An 18,995-nucleotide genomic window follows, 5' to 3' on the forward strand; every position below is an offset into this window, starting at 1 on the left:
TTTATTTATTTCTTTGTTCATTAATTTATTCCATTATTTATCAATTTTTTTCTCCATGTACTCGTGTTTTAAACATTTTTTTTTCTTAAATGAAAATCCCGCCCGCAAGGTTCTCAAATTGCAATCACCTTTGCGCAAGTTGTAACGTGCGCACGAAAATTAAAATGGCGCGGTGCAATTTGCGTGCTTCGGGAGTCACTCGCGCAAGTTTAAACTTGCGTGCGCCAGTTTAAACTTGCGCGGGGGACTCAAATTGCGCTCGATAGCCCACCGTAGTACTAGCCCACTGTATTGGCTCTGCAAGGAATCGCAGCCGTACTGCTTTGAAATTGAATAGAAATGTCTGACGAACAGGAACAGGTAAGCTTCATTATCATGATTATCGTCAGTAGGCAGCCTATCCGGAGTAATTGCAGAATACCCGCCACTCGGAAATACACCCCTAAAATCACTGGCTACGAGGTTGGAATCACTGCAAAAGAAACAATTCAAGTCCATTGCCAGCTACGCGGATACTGAGTGGGGGTCCATTATTTGAGAACGAAGCAACACAAAATGAATGGGAGTTGCTGAAAAACTTCTAAGTCCAAACCAACCACCCTGTTGGCGGCTACGAGGCTACGGAGTGGGAGTCCCCTAGTCCGAAAATTTGGGACTCTCAATACTGTGTATGAGAGTCCCAAAACTTAAGGTATCCATATCGTGCAAAAGTTTGTGCTGCATAATAAAACCAGTGTGAATCAAATTTGCAAGCTTCTTACTCACTACAGTTTCTTCAATAATCCCCGAAACTTTTGCCTCGTAAAGTTGCTGTTGTGAGCATTGCATCACCAAAAATTCAGCTTTTAAATCTAATTTTACAGAGAGTTATCGAAATCCAAACGTGAGACATCATGTTGATGTGTACTGCAATGCATTGTGCAAAAAGACTCCTCAGCTATAACATTTTCATCGTGTAGATAAAACAGCGCCCTCTTGTTGATCTGAGTAAATGCAAAATGTTTCATTTTTTAACAGAGGGCGCTATGTTCATTTGGCCATCGATTAAAAAACAAGTAAGCTGCAAGGCTTTTCCTACACCTACCCAGAATACATTGGGAATCACACACCCATTTCCAGAGCATGGAGATTGACGTGGATGGTTTTTGAACTGCCAAAAACTTGCCTTAAAATTGGATTTAAGGTCTCAAATTTCGCATGTGACATGCTTGCAACTATATCATTTTGATGTATGTGTTGTGTGGGCATTAATTAGCCTGATGGTGAGTAAAAAAAGGTCAGTAGTAATTTTGCACGTTTTTATGCACTCACGGTCCCAGTCTGGGAGTCCCCTTGAATATGCTTGAGAACGAAGCAACACAAAACGAATGGGAGTTGCTGAAAAACTTCTAAGTCCAAACCAACCACCCTGTTGGCGGCTACGAGGCTACGGAGTGGGAGCCCATTGAATATGCTTGAGAACGAAGCAACACAAAATGAATGGGAGTTGCTGAAAAACTTCTAAGTCCAAACCAACCACCCTGTTGGCGTCTACGAGGCTACGGAGTGGGAGTCCCCTTGAATATGCTTGAGAACGAAGCAACACAAAATGAATGGGAGTTGCTGAAAAACTTCTAAGTCCAAACCAACCACCCTGTTGGCGGCTACGAGGCTACGGAGTGGGAGTCCCCTTGAATATGCTTGAGAACGAAGCAACACAAAATGAATGGGAGTTGCTGAAAAACTTGTAAGTCCAAACCAACCACCCTGTTGGCGGCTACGAGGCTACGGAGTGGGAGTCCCCTTGAATATGCTTGAGAACGAAGCAACACAAAAGGATTGGGAGTTGCTGAAAAAATTCTAAGTCCAAACCAACTACCCTGTTGGCGGCTACGCGGTCACGAAGTGGGAGTGCAATGGAGCATGACGCATAGTACATACAAGTAGCGCTGAGAATGTTTATTGAGGTCAATCAGCCGTGACCTCGTAGCCGGCTACGAGGTGGATAGATCGAGTGGCGGGGTATTCTGCAATTGTGCCGCCTATCCATAATTTCATGGATCTAAATTAGCTCGAGTAACTCTAGCCCCATACATGTAAATGTGGCTTATTTACTGGACTGCCTCCGTAAACATACATGTAGGCCACACATCCACATGTACAAAAACGTGTCGACTTTGCCAAATTTTGATTTTCACATTTAGGCTTACTTTGTAGGGTTTTTTGCTTTAGAAGCATTCTCACCCTCTATATAGGCTAATTAGAAAGTGCTGCCTTTTTTAGATGTCCATTTTTCGTGAAATTTTCAGATACATTTGCACACGTTTGCGTATCAAAATTTCAACATGAAATTTCACAAAAAATTAGACATCTGAAAAAGGCAGCACTTTCTGATTAGCTTATATAGAGGGTGAGAATGCTTCTAAAGCAAAAAAAACCTACAAAGTAAGCCTAAATGTGAAAATCAAAATTTGGCAAAGTCAACACGTTTTTGTACGTGTGGATGTGTGGCCTATCCTAGCTGGAGTTACCCAGCCCTGAGTTTTATCATTGGGTTGTCATCTAGGTGACAACCCAATGATAAAACTCAGGGCTGGGTAACTCCAGCTAGGCCTATCCTATGTTTACGGAGGCAGTCCAGTAAATAGGCCACATTTATGGGGCTAGAGTAACTCTAGCTTGAGTAATTCCCGACTCCAGCTGACATGTTCCATCATTTGGGTAATCCTTACTTTTAGGACCCCATTCCTATATAAGGTTAACAGACTCACCAAAAGAGCTGACTAAATGACACTCAAAAGTGACATTCTGATATTTCTTGTCATATATCTGAACAGTATGACGGTAATCCTTATCTTTAGGACACCTCTATTTTTTACCAGTTCTGTTCAAAACTGACTTTTGCAGATGACTGTCATGACTGTCCAGTACCAAAGTGACTTTTGCAGGCTAAAGCAGTCTTTTTTCTTCAGATAAATTCATGTTAGTTGTAATTTTGAAAGCACTTTCAAAGAACATGTGACTTTCCTACCCTTTTTTGCAGTTTGCCATCTTGGCTTTTGAGTCAGTTTCGGTTAGTCATCGTCGTCTTTCTCCCTTAATTTCCCTCTAAAATCAAAGCCCCGCAAGCCTTTTTCCACAACATTAAACCTGCTGACATTCAAGAAGGTGTCATACTGGTAATCCTTACTTTTAGGACCCTGTTCCTACATTAGGAAGGGAAAGACTCACCAAAACAGTTGACTAAGTGACACTCAAAATTGACATTCTGATATTTCTTGGCACATCTGAACAATTGGCAATGACATCTTCTTGAATATCAGCAGGATTAATTTTGTGGAAAGAGGGCAGGGCTTTGATTTATGAGGGAAATTCAGGGGTAAAAAACGATGATGACAACCAGAAAACAGACTCAAAAACCAAGATGGCAAACCTGAGAGCTCAATGTGATGAAAGCTCGATGCTGATTGGCTGATAAAAAATAAACATCTTATTTATTTTTTTAGCAGCCAATCAGCATGGGGCTTTCATTATGTAGGGATGGCAAACCTGAAAGCTCAATGCGATGAAAGCTCGATGCTGATTGGCTGATAAAAAATAAACATCTTATTTATTTTTTTAGCAGCCAATCAGCATCGGGCTTTCATTATGTAGGGCTTTCACGAGTGTGAGAACTACAATGCATGTCTGACTGCGAAAAAAAGGTAGGAAAGTCACATTTTCTTTGAAAGTGCTTTCAAAATTACAACTAACATGAGTTTATATGAAGAAAAAAGACTGCTTTAGCCTGCAAAAGTCACATTGGTACTGGACAGTCATCTGCAAAAGTCAGTTTTGAACAGAACTCGTAAAAAATAGAGGTGTCCTAAAAGTAAGGATTACCTAAATGAGGATGTCAAAGGTATTGTCGTTCTCAGATAAGTGGGAGATGGGTTGATATAGCCGGGTTGGGAACAAAGTTGGATCTTTTTTTACTTCAAGCTTTTTTTCTCGGTAGGGGAGAGTGATAGCTTGAGAGGTTGGTTATGAATTGTTCATTTGGTCAATGTTGGTGGGCTAATTCTTTCCGTTGGTTAGCAATTAGTGAATCTGTTGGAATTGTTTTTAAGCCAATAAAATAGATGAGATTTTTTTTTTTACATGTAACAGCTGGGGCGAAGTGGGGATGGGGCGAAGTGGGAATGGGGCGAAGTGGGAATGGGGCGAAGTGGGGATGGGGCGATGTGGGGATGGGGCGAAGTGGGGATGGGGCGAAGTGGTTAGGGGCGAAGTGACATGGGGCGACGTGGAAATGGGCGAAGTGTCCGACATTCGGGATATTACACACACATTGTTCATGTACATGTAACGTTTACACATCAACTGTGTGTTATAATTGTATGCTCCAGATAGCAGATGCATTGTGGGCCGGGTAGAGCATGCTGGGATGTAATTCAATATGGCCGTTGTTGTTATGCTTTAATTCCAATCAGTACCAGAATAAATAACCAATCATATCAATCAGAAGATACATGAAGAAATCACTCAAATCTTGTAGTAATTCGAACCTTTATTTGTGTAACTGCTGTTACAACATGTCAGCTGGAGTTACTCAAGCTAGAGTATTACTCCAGCTGACATGTTCATATTCATGCACATGTGAATGAATATGAGCAGGGGCGGCGGAACCGGGGGGGCTGGGGGGGCATTTGCCCCACCAGATTTTCCCAAGTGCGCCTTTTGCGGCCATAAATGTGCCCCCTCGAACAGTACTAAAGTGCCCCCTCAAGATACACAGTTTGCCCCCAAACTCCGTACTACACCTCATGACATACTCACGTAATATGCGCAGAAAAAACATCGCTGGATTTTGTCGGTTTTTGGCTAAAATGATGAAAAATATGCCCTTTCCGCACTGAGCCAACCTGACACTTGAAACGTGCACGCATATGATCCAGCGATGATTTTCGGTTCACTCGGAGCGCGCCGCGGGGGGTACGGTACTTGCACTTGTACGCATGCGCATACTATCATTTCGCTTGTACCGTACCGTACCCCATTTTGTATACTAGTGTAGATACCTACTGATCATGTTTCAAGACAATCGGACTTAGCCTTAAACGTGATTTTAAAAATTGAGTTTTTGATGACGTCATCATGACATCACACACTTATTGTATTTTTGTGCAAATACATATCCTAACATACATCTACCTATAACAAAAAGAATTTTGAATTTAACCTTTTCTATTGATGCGATTTGGCTTAAAGGTTAAATAAAATCAAAATCCATATAAAACCACTCGATGACGTCATTTATTTATGTATTTCTTATTTTAACTGGGTAGCCCATTCAGTGGAATCCACTGGTCTCCCATGGGTCCCAGTAAGAGAAGACAGTGAGAAGAAATTACAGTTTTAGAGGTGGGAGGAAAAGCCCAGAAGAGTATTCTGAAGAAAACCCACGGAATCAGGCAGGGACTGAAAACCCAATCCACATATTGGCCCAGGCGGGAATCGAACCTGGGTCACAGCGATGGATGGCAAGGAAAGTACCGTTATGCCAACCTGACTCCCCTGTCATCATGACGTCAACTCAATTTATGCGTATAACACATCCCTACATACAAAATTGGACTTACAGTTCTTTAGATATAGGCCTTTAAAATATGTACCTTTAAGATCACAACATCATGATGTTACTATTCAGGACACAACTTTGCTATAAATATAGAATCTATAAATATGCTAAGAAGAGGAAGAAGCAAGGAAACAAAATGAGAAAAGCCAATAAGTACCGGGTATGTCTTCTCCAGAAACTGCAAGATATTGGGTTCACTGAAACCGTTGAACACGAAATTCCCCTCCTTGATGCAAAATGGTAAAGCTCAAATACCTATTACTATTTATAGCTGTGTCCCACATGCCACGAGTTGTACATGTATGTGTAAGTGGGACGCAGAGGCACTACATTTTCCATGTTCCATGAGTGCGAGTGGGATAACAAATTTATCTTCAAGCAAACTTGGCGCACATGCATATTGAACACGCACGATGTACATTTTGTACACAAACTCTTCAGCAGTTAAAGGGACATGTTACTTCCTGCACTGTGCCCAATGTGCCATTTTCGTGCAAAAAAAATGTGCCAAAAATGATCATCTTCATTCATTTGAACTCATAAATAAAATGAATCATGTTCATACTTTGTGATCTGATATTGATAGACATTGTTTGTTGAGTACCTGAATGCTTGACCCCAACCTCCAGGATTACTGGAAGGTCAAAGTTAGGTGAAATCAAAACACCCAAGGATGCCTCCAAATTAAAACAAACCTAACTTCTTCGAAATACAAATGTACGGTAGGTCAAGATAAAACTTGGTATAAACGTACATTGTGTAAAGCCTGCTCCGAAAATGCAAACAATTTTGTGACGTCATCAGGTATCAAATTACAAGCAATTTAAGGTCAATATTTGAAAATTACTTTGAACTACCGGTACAATGTAATAATGTTCTAATTTTTTGTAATGTGGTGGAAATTATAATAATTTAATAATAATGATAACAAAGTCTTATATAGTGCACTTATCTACCAACAATTAAAGGGAAAATACAACATTTGCAAACATCAAAAAATAAAACTACCAAATCATTTTGAAATACCTTGCTGGACTGTTAGTGAATGACAGTGTAAAGCATCCTGTAAAATCATGGCACCTGGTATACTGTCATTTTCAAGAAAAGTGGTATTTTTGTATCAATTTCCAACGCTGATCGGCCGATCAGCATTGGAAAAAACTGGCTTTTTTCAAATACTGGCCCCAATTGACCATCACACTTGTTTGCAATCGATTACAAACCTATGAACGGGTACGAGCCAGCTAGACTGGTTCCCTGACCTTAAAATTCACCAATGTATGTAAAATGCTCTGTTTCTTCTTATATGGAGTCAGGGAACCAGACTATAGGAAAATGATTGTTTTTCTTGGTTTTTATAGCATTTTCGAACCCAAAACCTCAAAAAAGTCAGTGTAACTATATTTGCTATATATTTCCAACCCCCCAATTCCATCCATTTCTGAAAATTACAATCAAAGCAAATGATATATATTCCCTTTAAGTACTCAAGGCACTGGTACTGTAATTATGTCTGTTTTCAGGTAAATGAGGTTTGTGAGAAATACCGGTACATGTATGAGCCCCATTTGTGCAGCACCTTTATAAAGGGTATACAAGGTGCTGCGGCGCATATTGCAGCCACTGCCAGAAACTCTTTATAGTGATAAGGCCACACACACACACAAAATAGTTCTGCTTCTTGTTTCCCTACCTACCCTATTCTGACATCCCCTACCTTAAATTTTTGTTTATGGGCAAAATTAGAAGAAAACACCCAAAACCATTGATTTCTACATTTTACCCTTGAGTACATGCAGATATAAATGGCCAAAAAAAATAAAACAAAATAAATGGCCAAAAAAAAAAAAATTCCCTACCTACCTACCCTATTTTTGAATGCCATGTAATATCGGAAGCAGAATTAATTTGTTGGGGGGCCTATATGTTACTGGGTTCTTGAACGTGCATTACATGTGTTACACACAACATGAACACAGGACCTACGGCTTTACGTCCCATTGGAAGGACCGTGTTCCCTGTCAGGATTCGAACCCATGTACCACGGCACACAAGTCGAGAACCGTAACCATTGGACCACAGCCCCCACATTGCCTCGGACAATACCAGTATTTTGGATTTACATGCACACAGCTGTTTGACTTTTACTTCTGGTCATTACTTCCAGAACCGTAACCATTGGACCACAGCCCCCACATTGCCTCGGACAATACCAGTATTTTGGATTTACATGCACACAGCTGTTTGACTTTTACTTCTGGTCATTACTTCCATTGTTACTAGAAGTGCAACCCTAACCCACCTCACTCCTCCAAAATCCTCCTGGCAGTTTTGGAGGATTCTAGAGGATTGAGGATGAATGGTGATTGAATCAAATGAGGATTCTGGAGGATTGAGGATGAATGGTGATTGAAGCACATGAGGATTTTGGAGGATTGAGGATGAATGGTGAATGAAGCACAAGAGGATTTTGGAGGATTGAGGATGAATGCATTTTGAGGCAGGACTGTCTGATGATTTTGAAGGATTTGGCGTTGGTTATCCTTTGAACATTTAAACACGAGTGCAAAGTTTTGGGATGAGGAGGATTTTGGAGGATTGAGGATGAATGGATTTTGAGGCAGGACTGTCTGACAATTTTGAAAAATTTAGGCGGAGTTGCAAAATTTTGGGGGATTGAGGATGGTTGTAAGCAACAAGGGCCTATGGGGTTCGGGTTATTAAAGGAAGCATTTTTCTATAATCAAACAAATTATAGTGAAGGATGCCAAACCCGCCAAACAAAATGCATGATGACATCATCACCCAAAAGGGCACCCTCTAGCTGCACGCCAAAGACATTTGAACTTTTTTAATTTCAAAACCATTTATCAAAATTGTATAAAAATTGCATACATGGATATTCTTTATAACATGTATTAAAACCTGTGCATGTATGTTGTCATGCATGTACTTGGCAGGGTTTGTTCTGCTGGTACTGCATGAATTGTGAAGAATTTGTTGATTGTTGTTTAGTGATTGTACTTTTTTTCTTGTATTGCATGTTATATATTTAGCAAGGGCCAACCACTACTGTGGAAGAACCTTTGGATCTTGTTCGGCTTAGCCTGGATGAACGCATTTATGTCAAGATGAGGAATGACAGAGAACTAAAAGGCCGCTTGAATGTAAGTATTGACTAACACGACTAAGGATGTGAAGTTAATATACATGTAAACGTTTCAAAGAAAACAATTCTAAATCCTTTTACAAATTTTCCAAAACATTTAAACAAAACCAAATTTGTAAAAGAGGGACCTACATTCACGTGTTCTTCCTTTGAGTTTAATAAACCTACGGGGCACAAGTTGTTCAAACCTATTTTATTTACAAACTCTTAGAAGCACTGCACACTACTTGATTACATTCAAAGTACACATATATGTAGTTCGGTTTCGTTTCGTTGTTTTATCTTGTCAATCACGCTGGTCTGCTGACATAATAGGCAGGCGTCGGCCTTTGTGACTGGCTAAACATTTAAACGTTTAAATGGTTCTCAAAATATTTGCTAAATGTACATGTATGCAAAATTAAATGGAAAGTCACATCCTTGGTATTGACCTTTACTGACCGTGTCAGTGAAAGTTCAAAGTTTGGTGATTTTGAATTGTGAAATGTAGTGCACATTGAAACCTATAATATAAACTACCTTTGAACTATGTGCCTTGTACCCCACTGAACAGTTGAAAAGAGAGAAACATCCTGGGCCCAGTTTTGTAGCACTGCTTTTGTCAAGGGTCAATGAAGATGAAGACATTATCAATGTTAAAATTTTTCAGAAATTGTTGATAGTTTACAAGATTCATTACTGAGGTGGAAATCTGTTTTGATTGAAAATACTTGAGTTGACACACTAGAAGTGACATGACCAGGGCCCAATTTCCTGGCTCTGCTTAATAGCGAAATATCCCTGTTTACTGAAGCAGAAAGTTCTGTGCTTACGGTAACTTTCATTTCAAATGTAGATTGTGAGAAGATGATCTTTCAAGGTTTACACTTTTTCACCCGGTACAGTGAAATTTATTTGAGCCTTGCAAATATTTTTTTTAAAGCAGAATTTGTTTTCCTGGATATCTGCTGATTTTGTGCGCAAGTCATTTTGAAATTGGGCATTCAAAAATAGTGCAAAGACACAGCATATTCATACAATGTACATGTAGGCCTACATGTGTGAAATCAGTGTTTTTTATGCCCCGCGGCCAAGCCGAGCCAAGAAGGGGCAAACTGTTTCCGCCTTGTCCTTCTGTGGGTGGTGCGTGGGTGGGTGTGTGTGTGTGAGTTGGTCTTACAGTCACTATGTGGACATGTGAACAAAAGATGTCCACAAAATGCAGGTTGTGTTGATGTTATGTGGACCAAGCCGTGTCCACATAACGTCTCACCCTCTCTGGAAAACAGGTCTAGAGGCACTTTTGGGGTAGGTTTATTCGTCACAGAATGAAGAGAAACATTCAAGGAAATCAAAAAAAATTGGGGGTTGAAAGAGTTTTTACAGTTTAAAGGGAATATACAACATTTGCAAACATCGAAAAATAAAGCTACCAAGTTTTTGCGAAATACCTTAATAGGATGTTGGTAAATGACAGTCTAAAGCATCCTGTAAAATTATGGCACCTGGTATACTGTCATTTTCAAGAAAAGTGTTATTTTTGTATCAATTTCCAACGCTGATCGGCCGATCAGCGTTGGAAACAACTGGCTTTTTTTTCAAATACTGGCCCCAATTTACCATTGCACTTGTTTGCAATCGATTACAAACCTATGAACGGGTACGAGCCAGCTAGACTGGTTCCCTGACCTTACAATTCCCCAATGTATGTAAACTGCTCTGTTTCTTCTTATATGGAGTCAGGGAACCAGACTACAGGAAAATGATCGTTTTTCTTGGTTTTTATAGCATTTTCGAACCCAAAACCTCCAAAAATTCAGTGTAGCTATATTTGCTTTATATTTCCAAACCCCCAATTCCATCCATTTCTGAAAATTACAGCAAAAGCAAATGATGTATATTCCCTTTAAGTAAAGTTACTTTTTGTACCAAGTTTTCTTAACTACACGAAAATAAAGGAATGTAGCGTAGGTAAAAGAAATGTGTGGATGGGTGTGTGTCCTGAAAAATCTTGTCAGCGCAATAACTTAAGAAATACTTAACATGTGAACTTCAAATTTGGTTTGTGGATTGTTCTTGGTAATCCTAAGAAGGCTATTGCATTTGGGGCCAAAAAGTCAAGGGTCAAGGTCACAGTGGCTAAAACAATAGAAATGTTGTCAGCGCGATAACTTGAGAAATACTTAACATGAACTTCAAATTTGGTTTGTGGATTGCTCTTTGGTAATCCTCAGAAGCCTATTGCATTTGGGGCCAAAAGGTCAAGTGTCAAGGTCACAGTGGCTAAAACAATAGAAATCTTGTCAATGCAATTCAGCGTGTTTGTACAGGATCTATTCGCATTCACTCACTCTTTTATTAACCCTTACTCTCTGAGGGTAGTTTACTGCATGTCAGTTGGTTATGCCAATGCCCTCCAGCTGCAGTTTTTTGGCAGATAACAAGTCTTAACAGTGAAGGCTCCAATTGGCAGGAGTTGGAGGCCCTGGAGGGTGCCTGATACTGACCAGCTGGGGGCACTCACTTTGTTATCAGAGGACTCTCATTGTTCTCTGTGGCATGTATTGGAGTGCCTGTCCAGTTACCCTTGAAATGACATGGCAGATATTGGAGGGCCATGCAAAAAACATAGGAGATTTTCTTGAGGCACATATTGGCATGCATTGGAGGGTCAAGTAGGGTAAGGGTTAATCACTTACATGTACAATGACTTCCCAACAGTAAAGCAAAAAAAAAGGATATTTATTCTGAGATCATTGATAGGGATTAATTCATAAATAACCTACACAAAACAATGACAGTATGACAATATGAAGTTGAGTGAATTAGCAGATGTGGTATATAATTATGTATGTATTTGAGATAAACAAATGGATAATTAATTGATTGCAATAAGATAAGATTATGGTACCAGTAGCACCATGACAAATTTCTTTTGTGAGTTTGTGAGGTTCTGAAAAGAACCAGGGAAATGTAACGTTTTGCCAGACAGTATACTCTAGTACCCGTCTTCAGGGAACTGAGAGATTCCAACATTGAGGGGGTGTTACACAGTGGAACTGGCAGCAGTGAAGCTTTTGAAGAATGCAACTGTGGAGTCCTAGCTGGAGCAGGGGATGCCAGATAGAGTACCAGCCAGCCAGTGTCTCTGTTAGAACAAGCAAATGGAAATTAAAGAGAGGGTCATAGTTGCTGTATCGGTATTGGACATCAGATAATGGATCAGTTTAGCTATATAAAATAAACAATTGAATTGAACTTTGTTAATGCCTTTGGGTTGCAAATGTTACATTCATTGACATTATTACATTTATATTATTATTTGTGTATATATTTTTCTACCTGTCAGGCATATGACCAACATCTTAACATGATCCTCGGTGATGTAGAAGAGACAGTAACAACCATGGAGATAGATGAAGAGACTTATGAGGAAATCTATAAGGTATTTGTCCCGAGTCATGCAGGTCAAATCTGAGTCTCAGTCACGAGTCACAAAGGTTAAGTCCAAGTCTCGAATCTCGAGTGTAAATGTTTCCAGTTTTCACAGCTTTTCTCTAATTTGTGGAAATACATACATACATATTGTTGATGTCCTCTATTAAAGTGGGGTGGTCTTTTCTCAACCCTCTGCATCATCTACCCTCACAATGGACACCTCGGGCAGGGTTGGAGAGTTTATCTGGATGGCCTCTCAATGCCTGGTACTTGGTCACATTAAAGACAGTCAATCTATCACTTGGAGCTTGTTGCAGTGCTTAAAGCCCTGCAGTCGCTCAAAACCAGAGTTCTAATAAAGCTTGGTTTGGTAAGGATGGACAAGTCCTACGTCAACCGTCAAGTGTAAATCACCTTCTGTCTCACTGCTTTACAACTTTGGAGCTACTCAGATGGTGCATTCCATGACAATCTCCCTTCAAGTGATCCATCTAGCCAGAAAGAATGTCCTTGCCGATGCTCTTTCCACAGGTTGAATCACTTGCATGTCCCTCCCTCCCTAGAACTCTTTGGGGCCACTCTGCAAACGGAGGTAAACAGAGGTGAGGTGTTTTCTGCAATGGAATTCCAAAAAAAAAGGATTACCCATTCTGGTAAGAAAACACCTCTGTTTACCATCCCTCCCATTTATGATTTTTTTTTGTGTTTAATTTAAAAATTTAAAAAAAATAGGACATCTCTTTGTGTTACAGTACCTTGCGAGGGACGTGCAATAGGAGCAGAGGGTATGGCTTGTGGGCCTTTTCATATAGCAATTTTTGTGCACTTGCACGCTGATATGCTACTGTACCGGTACATGTAGGTAAACAGAGAGTTATCTTACTAGATTGGACAAACCCTTTGGACTTTGTGAATTCTATGAGCTGGGGAAGGTTATCCTCCTGAATAACTGTGCTCCCTCCCCTTCCGGCACTGAAGGGTATTTGTTTTGTTTAGATACCATTTCTGGAAATTTAATTGATGAAAAACAAAACAGAAAGAAACGAGCACCTGGCTGATATAATATTACCTAGATGCAATAGGGACAAATCACACAGATGGAGATGATTCCTGTACCACTGCATGTACAAAGATGTACATGCACATTCATGTCCACTCTGCATACTCAAGGTTCAAACACACGAAAGTAGTGCATTTAGTGGCAGAACTGTTCCATTTATTTGCAATTTCAGTACTTTTTGTTTTTCATAAAAATGTTGCTTTTGTTTTGCACAAGTACTTTGTTCATTCACAAAATATTGCATTGCTTGTGCAAAGTATTTTCTCTTTTTTTACAGTGATATTGTTTTTATTCAGCAAAGTACATGTACCGGTATACTGTGTTTATTTGCAATAACAAATACGGTATTTCTTGGCACAATCAGGCTTGGCACAATTAGGCTTCCCTACAATGCAGTTAAATAATGTATTCTCTGTCTGTCTTCTTTTTTTCTGTAGACCACAAAAAGAAATATTTCTATGCTGTTTGTCCGTGGAGATGGAGTCATATTGGTGTCACCACCATTGCGATCTGGAACACTGTAGGTGCTGATGGCTATGGTTAGTTTACTTCAACTGTCAGTGTTGACATTGTGTTGACATTTGTTATAGCTTTGACAAGTGTTGTATGTGTGTGTGACCCACATAAGTTGACAGATCTACCTGTGCCTTAACCGCTCCATCAAAGTCCATCCCTTCATTTTGGACTATTTTGGCAGATAAAACATGTGTACCAAGTCCATCAAAATCCATCAGCACCAGTGTTTGATTGCAACGAATTTGGTCCTGAAGCATCATGTGAAGCAGAGTGACTGATGGATTTTGACGGACATGGTCTGTTAGTTTTAGTAAAACTAGAGAGTTGGGGTTTACACAAGTGTCCCTGGCCAATTTGGTGACATTCCAGTTGATCTTACTATTTAAAGCCAGTTGTTATTACAGTTTGTTTTAAGGCCGGTTCATACTTTCATACATGAGAATGCTATGCGAAGGAGATGTCAAGAAGCTTTCGCTGCAAATTTTGCCAGAGGTGAAATGTGTTCAACTTTTGTGTTCAACTTGCCCTAATGTCACAAATTTGTGTTTGTGTTCATTTCATGCAAATTTGAACTGGCCTTTAGAAGTATTACATGTACTTGACTGTTAATTAGGTTTCATGAGTTTTCCCTTTAATTGTACGTACCTGATTATTTTATGTCCACATGAATTAAGATTAAAGTTGTATTTGTGCCATGTGACCAATCTCTGTTTTGAGATTGTGAGGTTCTGAAAAGAACTGGGGAAACACAACATTTTGGACAGCATGCTCTGCCCATTGTCAGGAAACAGACAATAGGAGATTTGTTACATGGTGCTTCTGCAAATTTACTGTTATTGCTTACTTCACCATATCAACCTTCAAAATTATCTACATGAATTGTTAAATTATGTTCTCATAAATGTTTCCATTATTAATGTTGCTTTTAATCTCAAATGAAGAAAACTGGGACATAGAGTTTCAATTCAATTTGACGCGTCACAAAAAATTTCCCATTAACAAAATAGAATGATCAGCAATAGGCCTTGGAAAGCTGAAGCGAGTTTGAGTGAGTATTCACTTTCATGTTTTAATGCTGTGTTGGTACGAGTTTTGCAAGGGAAAAAATACTAACCTAATTAACCCTAACATTTGCAGGTTGCAGATACATGTCCTTCAAAGTTGCCTGGAGAAATATGAAGGATTGAAGAAGGTAGAGCCTAGCCATTATTATTTTACATGGGGATGCCCCTTGAAATTTGTAGTAGAAAGAATGTGTAATTGGGTAACTGCTCGACAGAGGCAGGAAGGATTAAGGAAGATTTATATCAGAGTTTTAATTTGTAGAGAGATTTTAATTTTTCTTGCTGGAAATTTTTCAACAAAGTCAGTTTCTTCACTTGACTATTAGGAATGGTAATTAATTTACCATAGACTACATACATTTCATGTACTTGCAGTAATTAAAGTCACCTTTGAAAAAGGAACACAGGTTTGTGCATTTTTGCATGATTTAATATTCAGTTATTCCAACTTGGACTTGATCGAATATTCGATTTCAAAATGCACCAATAAAGTTAAACATGCATAGGCCTAAACTAGCCGGCAATTGGGATTTGCATGCTCATGTGCTATCCAATGATATCAAGGTATGTGAAAACCTTGTGACAGTTTGGGTGTAAAGCCTGAACAAATCCAGATGTACGGCAGGTAGGTGAGCTTGCTCATACAGCATTCAGCACCTTAGCCAGGTGTATCACCTTCCACATGTCCACCTGCCCTTTTAAATAATATTCATAAATACCTCAGACAGTTTAGCCATTCCTATTGGTCTAGAGCCCGTCACATGGCCAGTCTTCAACAGATGATAAAGACATGGCTAGCTGGTCTTAAACACTTTTCCAGTGTCACATAAACACTACCAGTGAGTCAGAATTTTATAGTTCTAAATTCAAAACACAATGCCCCAGGTGCGTTCTGCGCAACATCGCACAGAACGTGCCACGCGCGCGTCAATCTCCATAAAAGGGTTGTTTACATCTTAATCGCCAGCTGAACACTCCATTATTTAGCTAGAGGGATGTTTCAAAAAGCATGAAGTGAACTTGTTGAACAAAATCGGGATTTTTGACCAAAATACTATTTTTTTTGACCAAAAAGGTATTTATGAATTGGAATAAATGTGTGCTCGGTCAGTATTAATCACTCTGTTTAAGACCGCTTAGAGTCTGGGTGCTGATAATTACCCAACACTCTAAGCAGTCTTAAACAGAGTGATTAAAACCTCTCGAGCACACATTTATTCCCTTAATAATAATAACTGGTTCTTATATAGTATACAAATATTGAGTGGCTCAGCTTGGAATGGGAGGAATATTATCGCAAGGTAAAATCTGGACTTTTCCATTTCAGGAGCGAAGCCGAGTGAACTGGAAAAGTCCTCCCATTTCACAATTTAAAGCCACTCAATATTTGTTTTATATAACTGACATATAGATCCTTGTCATTTGATACATTTGAACTTTTATTTCAATACAAAACTGGAGGAAAATGTATTTCTCTCTTCCAAACCACCCCTTCATGAAAATGTTTGAACCCAACGCTGTAGCGCTGGCTCTTCGGAACAATAAGTGCTATGCGCAATGCTGAACGCCCTCACCAGCATGCATTTGCACACAAATACCGCATAATGGAACAAGAATAATCCTAACTGTTCAATAGTATTTCCCATTCCCCATGGAACTGCGGCATGAATGGGAGCAATAACAAATGCCACGTGATGTGAGTTCCACCAATCAAATGACAAGGATCTGTATGTCGGTTATATAATGCTTTTTAACCAACATCAAAACGTTTTACATTATTATTACCCCTGATCATTGGGCCTATTAAACATTCCAAATACCATCTCAGCTCCCTGGGGAGTATACAGCTCGATGCAGCCTGTTAGGCGAAAGGCAGCTAATTCAAACACAATAACCATCTCTGCCCTCACAGGTACCCATTTATTACTGGGTGGAGAGAAGCAATGAGTGACAAAGTGCCTTGACCAAGGGCACACGCACGATGACCCCGGGCTAGACTCATACCCACAACCTGCAGCTTTACCCAGAGACCAGGAATCCAGTGCCCTGAAGTCCTGAACCACAAGGCCACAGCACTCCACAAACAAAAGTTAACAGCAAGCTCATAAGTATGTGACTTACTGTGACCTACTGTGGCAAAATGTTTTGAGTAATCTGTGCCTGAAGTTGGATTATGTGAGAAAAAAATCCACAATAGATTTTGGGGGTTTTGGTCATTTTTGAGCAGCCAAGGTATTCAAGATTCACGCTTTGCATTTTGGTTATGAAAAGATATAAAGTGGGGGAAAAAATTATGATTTCTAAATTGTGTTTGTGTAAAGTTTTTCGAAAATTGTCAGTAATTTTCTTCTGAACAAAATGTCCCAAATTTATCGTGAAATTTCTAGAGAATAGATTTAAAAGCGCATCGCCTACTCTATGTATTTATAGCAGCAACATCAGTCTATACTGGCCTATCAATGCATGATCAGCTGTGGAAGATGATAAACAAAACGCCCAGCTGCTCGGCGGATGACTGTGTATTAGCGGGGCTTTACTATGTAGTGAAAGTAATGGGGTAGCATGCGCTGTAAGATTTGTTGACATTGATACGTGATGTATTGCAGCACTGATCAAATCTGTGAGCGCATGCCTACAGCGCGCTCACTCAGAAAGTGTTTTAATATAACAAAACCGTCCCACATACTTATGTACGTACACGTCGCACAAATATGATTGCGATGCACAACTTTTTTTCAAAGCTGTTTTTCTCAAAATTATGGTTGCATAAGTTTGCGATGCATTACTGAATTTCTCACGGCATATCTTTGACATAAATTGAGCTACAGAAATAAATTTGGTAGCATTAGAAAGCTACAGAGTTGATCTTTATATAATAAACCTCAAAAAGTCAAGAATGGGAGTTATTCCTCATTATGCCATTTCAGGTCACATACCTTCCATGGCCTGTCTCACCAGGTTGATCTTGTCTTGCAGGTTGATCACGTAAATTGTCCACCTTGTGATAACTGAAGGTTAGAGCAGTGGACTGCTGAAAACTTTGTTCTCTATTGAAATACAGTGACCTGGGAGGCCATTCCACAGCTTGATTCAGTTCAATTACTCCGTCCCCAAAAAGTGTCTGTGGGCTGGGCCATTATCTTGGCCCACCAAAGATGTCAAAAGGTATTATATATCCGACATACAGATCCTTGTCATTGGATTGGTGGAACTCACATCACGTGACATTCGTTATTACACCCATTACTCCTAGGGCCCAAAAAGTCCCATTCGCCCGTGGGAAATGGTATACAAATATTGAATGCTTTGAGTGGTATAGTAAAACTAGCCTCCCGAGGTGATCTATGGACATTCTATTTTCCCGAGGCGAAGCTGGGGGAAAATAGAATGCTCCATGGATCACGGAGGGAAATAAAGCATTCAATATTTGTTTTACAACACTTCACCTACAGATTCTGCTTGGCTATAAAATTTAAAATTATTTAAATCTGAACACAGTTGAAATAATTTCAATTTCAATACAAACTTGGTGGGAAATGTATTTCTCTCTTCCAAACTACCCCTTCGCGAAATGTTTGAATCCAACTCTGTGGTGCGCTCTCTTTTGAACAAAACGCGCAACGCACACACCAGCATGCATATGCACACAAATACTGTGCCGTGGAAATAGTACTTTGGTTGCTAACGGTTTAGTACTTTGGTTGCTACGGATATAGCACTTTTGGCCGTGCACTGAAAGATAACAAAAATAGATAGTTTCATGTGACTCACTCTCGACCAATCAAGACACAGAATCTGTGGGTGAGGTGTTATAAGAAATACTATTCAACAGTTACAGTGGCGTAGCCAGGAATTTTTCAGTGGGGGGGGGGGGGGGGGGGGGCGCTGGAACATTTCATGGGGGGGGCGTCATTTAGGGGCGTCAATCACTTCTCAAAAGTGTGGGGGGGGACATACCTTGATCAGAACTGATGCAAGCGCGAAGCCCTTACAGCATGGGGGTTCGGGGCCCGCTTAAAGGGCCCCCCCAAAAAAATTGGATTCTAGATGTTCTGTGGTGTGATCTGAAGTAATTTCTTACCACTTTCCTCCATGCTTTAACTAATATTTTCTAAAGATAATTATTTGAATATCGTTTTCGAGGTTGGAGTCATTGAATCAGCTATCGGT

At 39.8% G+C, this 18,995-nt stretch overlaps 1 protein-coding gene across 5 annotated transcripts; it reads left to right on the forward strand.

Annotated features, from left to right (window-relative positions):
* The first annotated feature begins 152 nt into the window (after window positions 1-152).
* Window positions 153-15,232, forward strand: LOC119741411 (U6 snRNA-associated Sm-like protein LSm3). Of its 5 annotated transcripts, XM_038217179.1 has the most exons (5): window positions 153-360; window positions 8,656-8,766; window positions 12,097-12,192; window positions 12,717-12,838; window positions 13,683-15,232. In XM_038217179.1, the coding sequence occupies exons 1-4, from the start codon at window positions 340-342 to the stop codon at window positions 12,789-12,791; spliced, it is 303 nt and encodes a 100-aa protein (XP_038073107.1). In that variant the 5' UTR covers window positions 153-339; the 3' UTR covers window positions 12,792-12,838; window positions 13,683-15,232. The 5 variants fall into 5 exon arrangements, with proteins under 5 accessions (XP_038073107.1, XP_038073086.1, XP_038073093.1 ...); XM_038217158.1 differs by lacking the exon at window positions 12,717-12,838 and having other exon boundaries at window positions 160-360; XM_038217165.1 differs by lacking the exons at window positions 153-360; window positions 12,717-12,838 and adding an exon at window positions 655-691.
* The last annotated feature ends 3,763 nt before the right edge of the window (window positions 15,233-18,995 follow it).

The sequence above is a fragment of the Patiria miniata genome, unplaced genomic scaffold (genome assembly GCF_015706575.1).
Source record: "Patiria miniata isolate m_02_andy unplaced genomic scaffold, ASM1570657v1 HiC_scaffold_11, whole genome shotgun sequence".
Taxonomy (NCBI): domain Eukaryota; kingdom Metazoa; phylum Echinodermata; class Asteroidea; order Valvatida; family Asterinidae; genus Patiria; species Patiria miniata.

Bases quoted from the DNA above. Each gene is read 5' to 3' on its own strand.
- LOC119741411 (XM_038217158.1), top strand. From the start codon at position 340: ATGTCTGACGAACAGGAACAG. The intron at 361-8,655 runs GTAAGCTTCATT...TTATATATTTAG, and splicing joins TGTCTGACGAACAGGAACAG to CAAGGGCCAACCACTACTGT. The intron at 12,193-13,682 runs GTATTTGTCCCG...TTTTTTCTGTAG, and splicing joins CTTATGAGGAAATCTATAAG to ACCACAAAAAGAAATATTTC.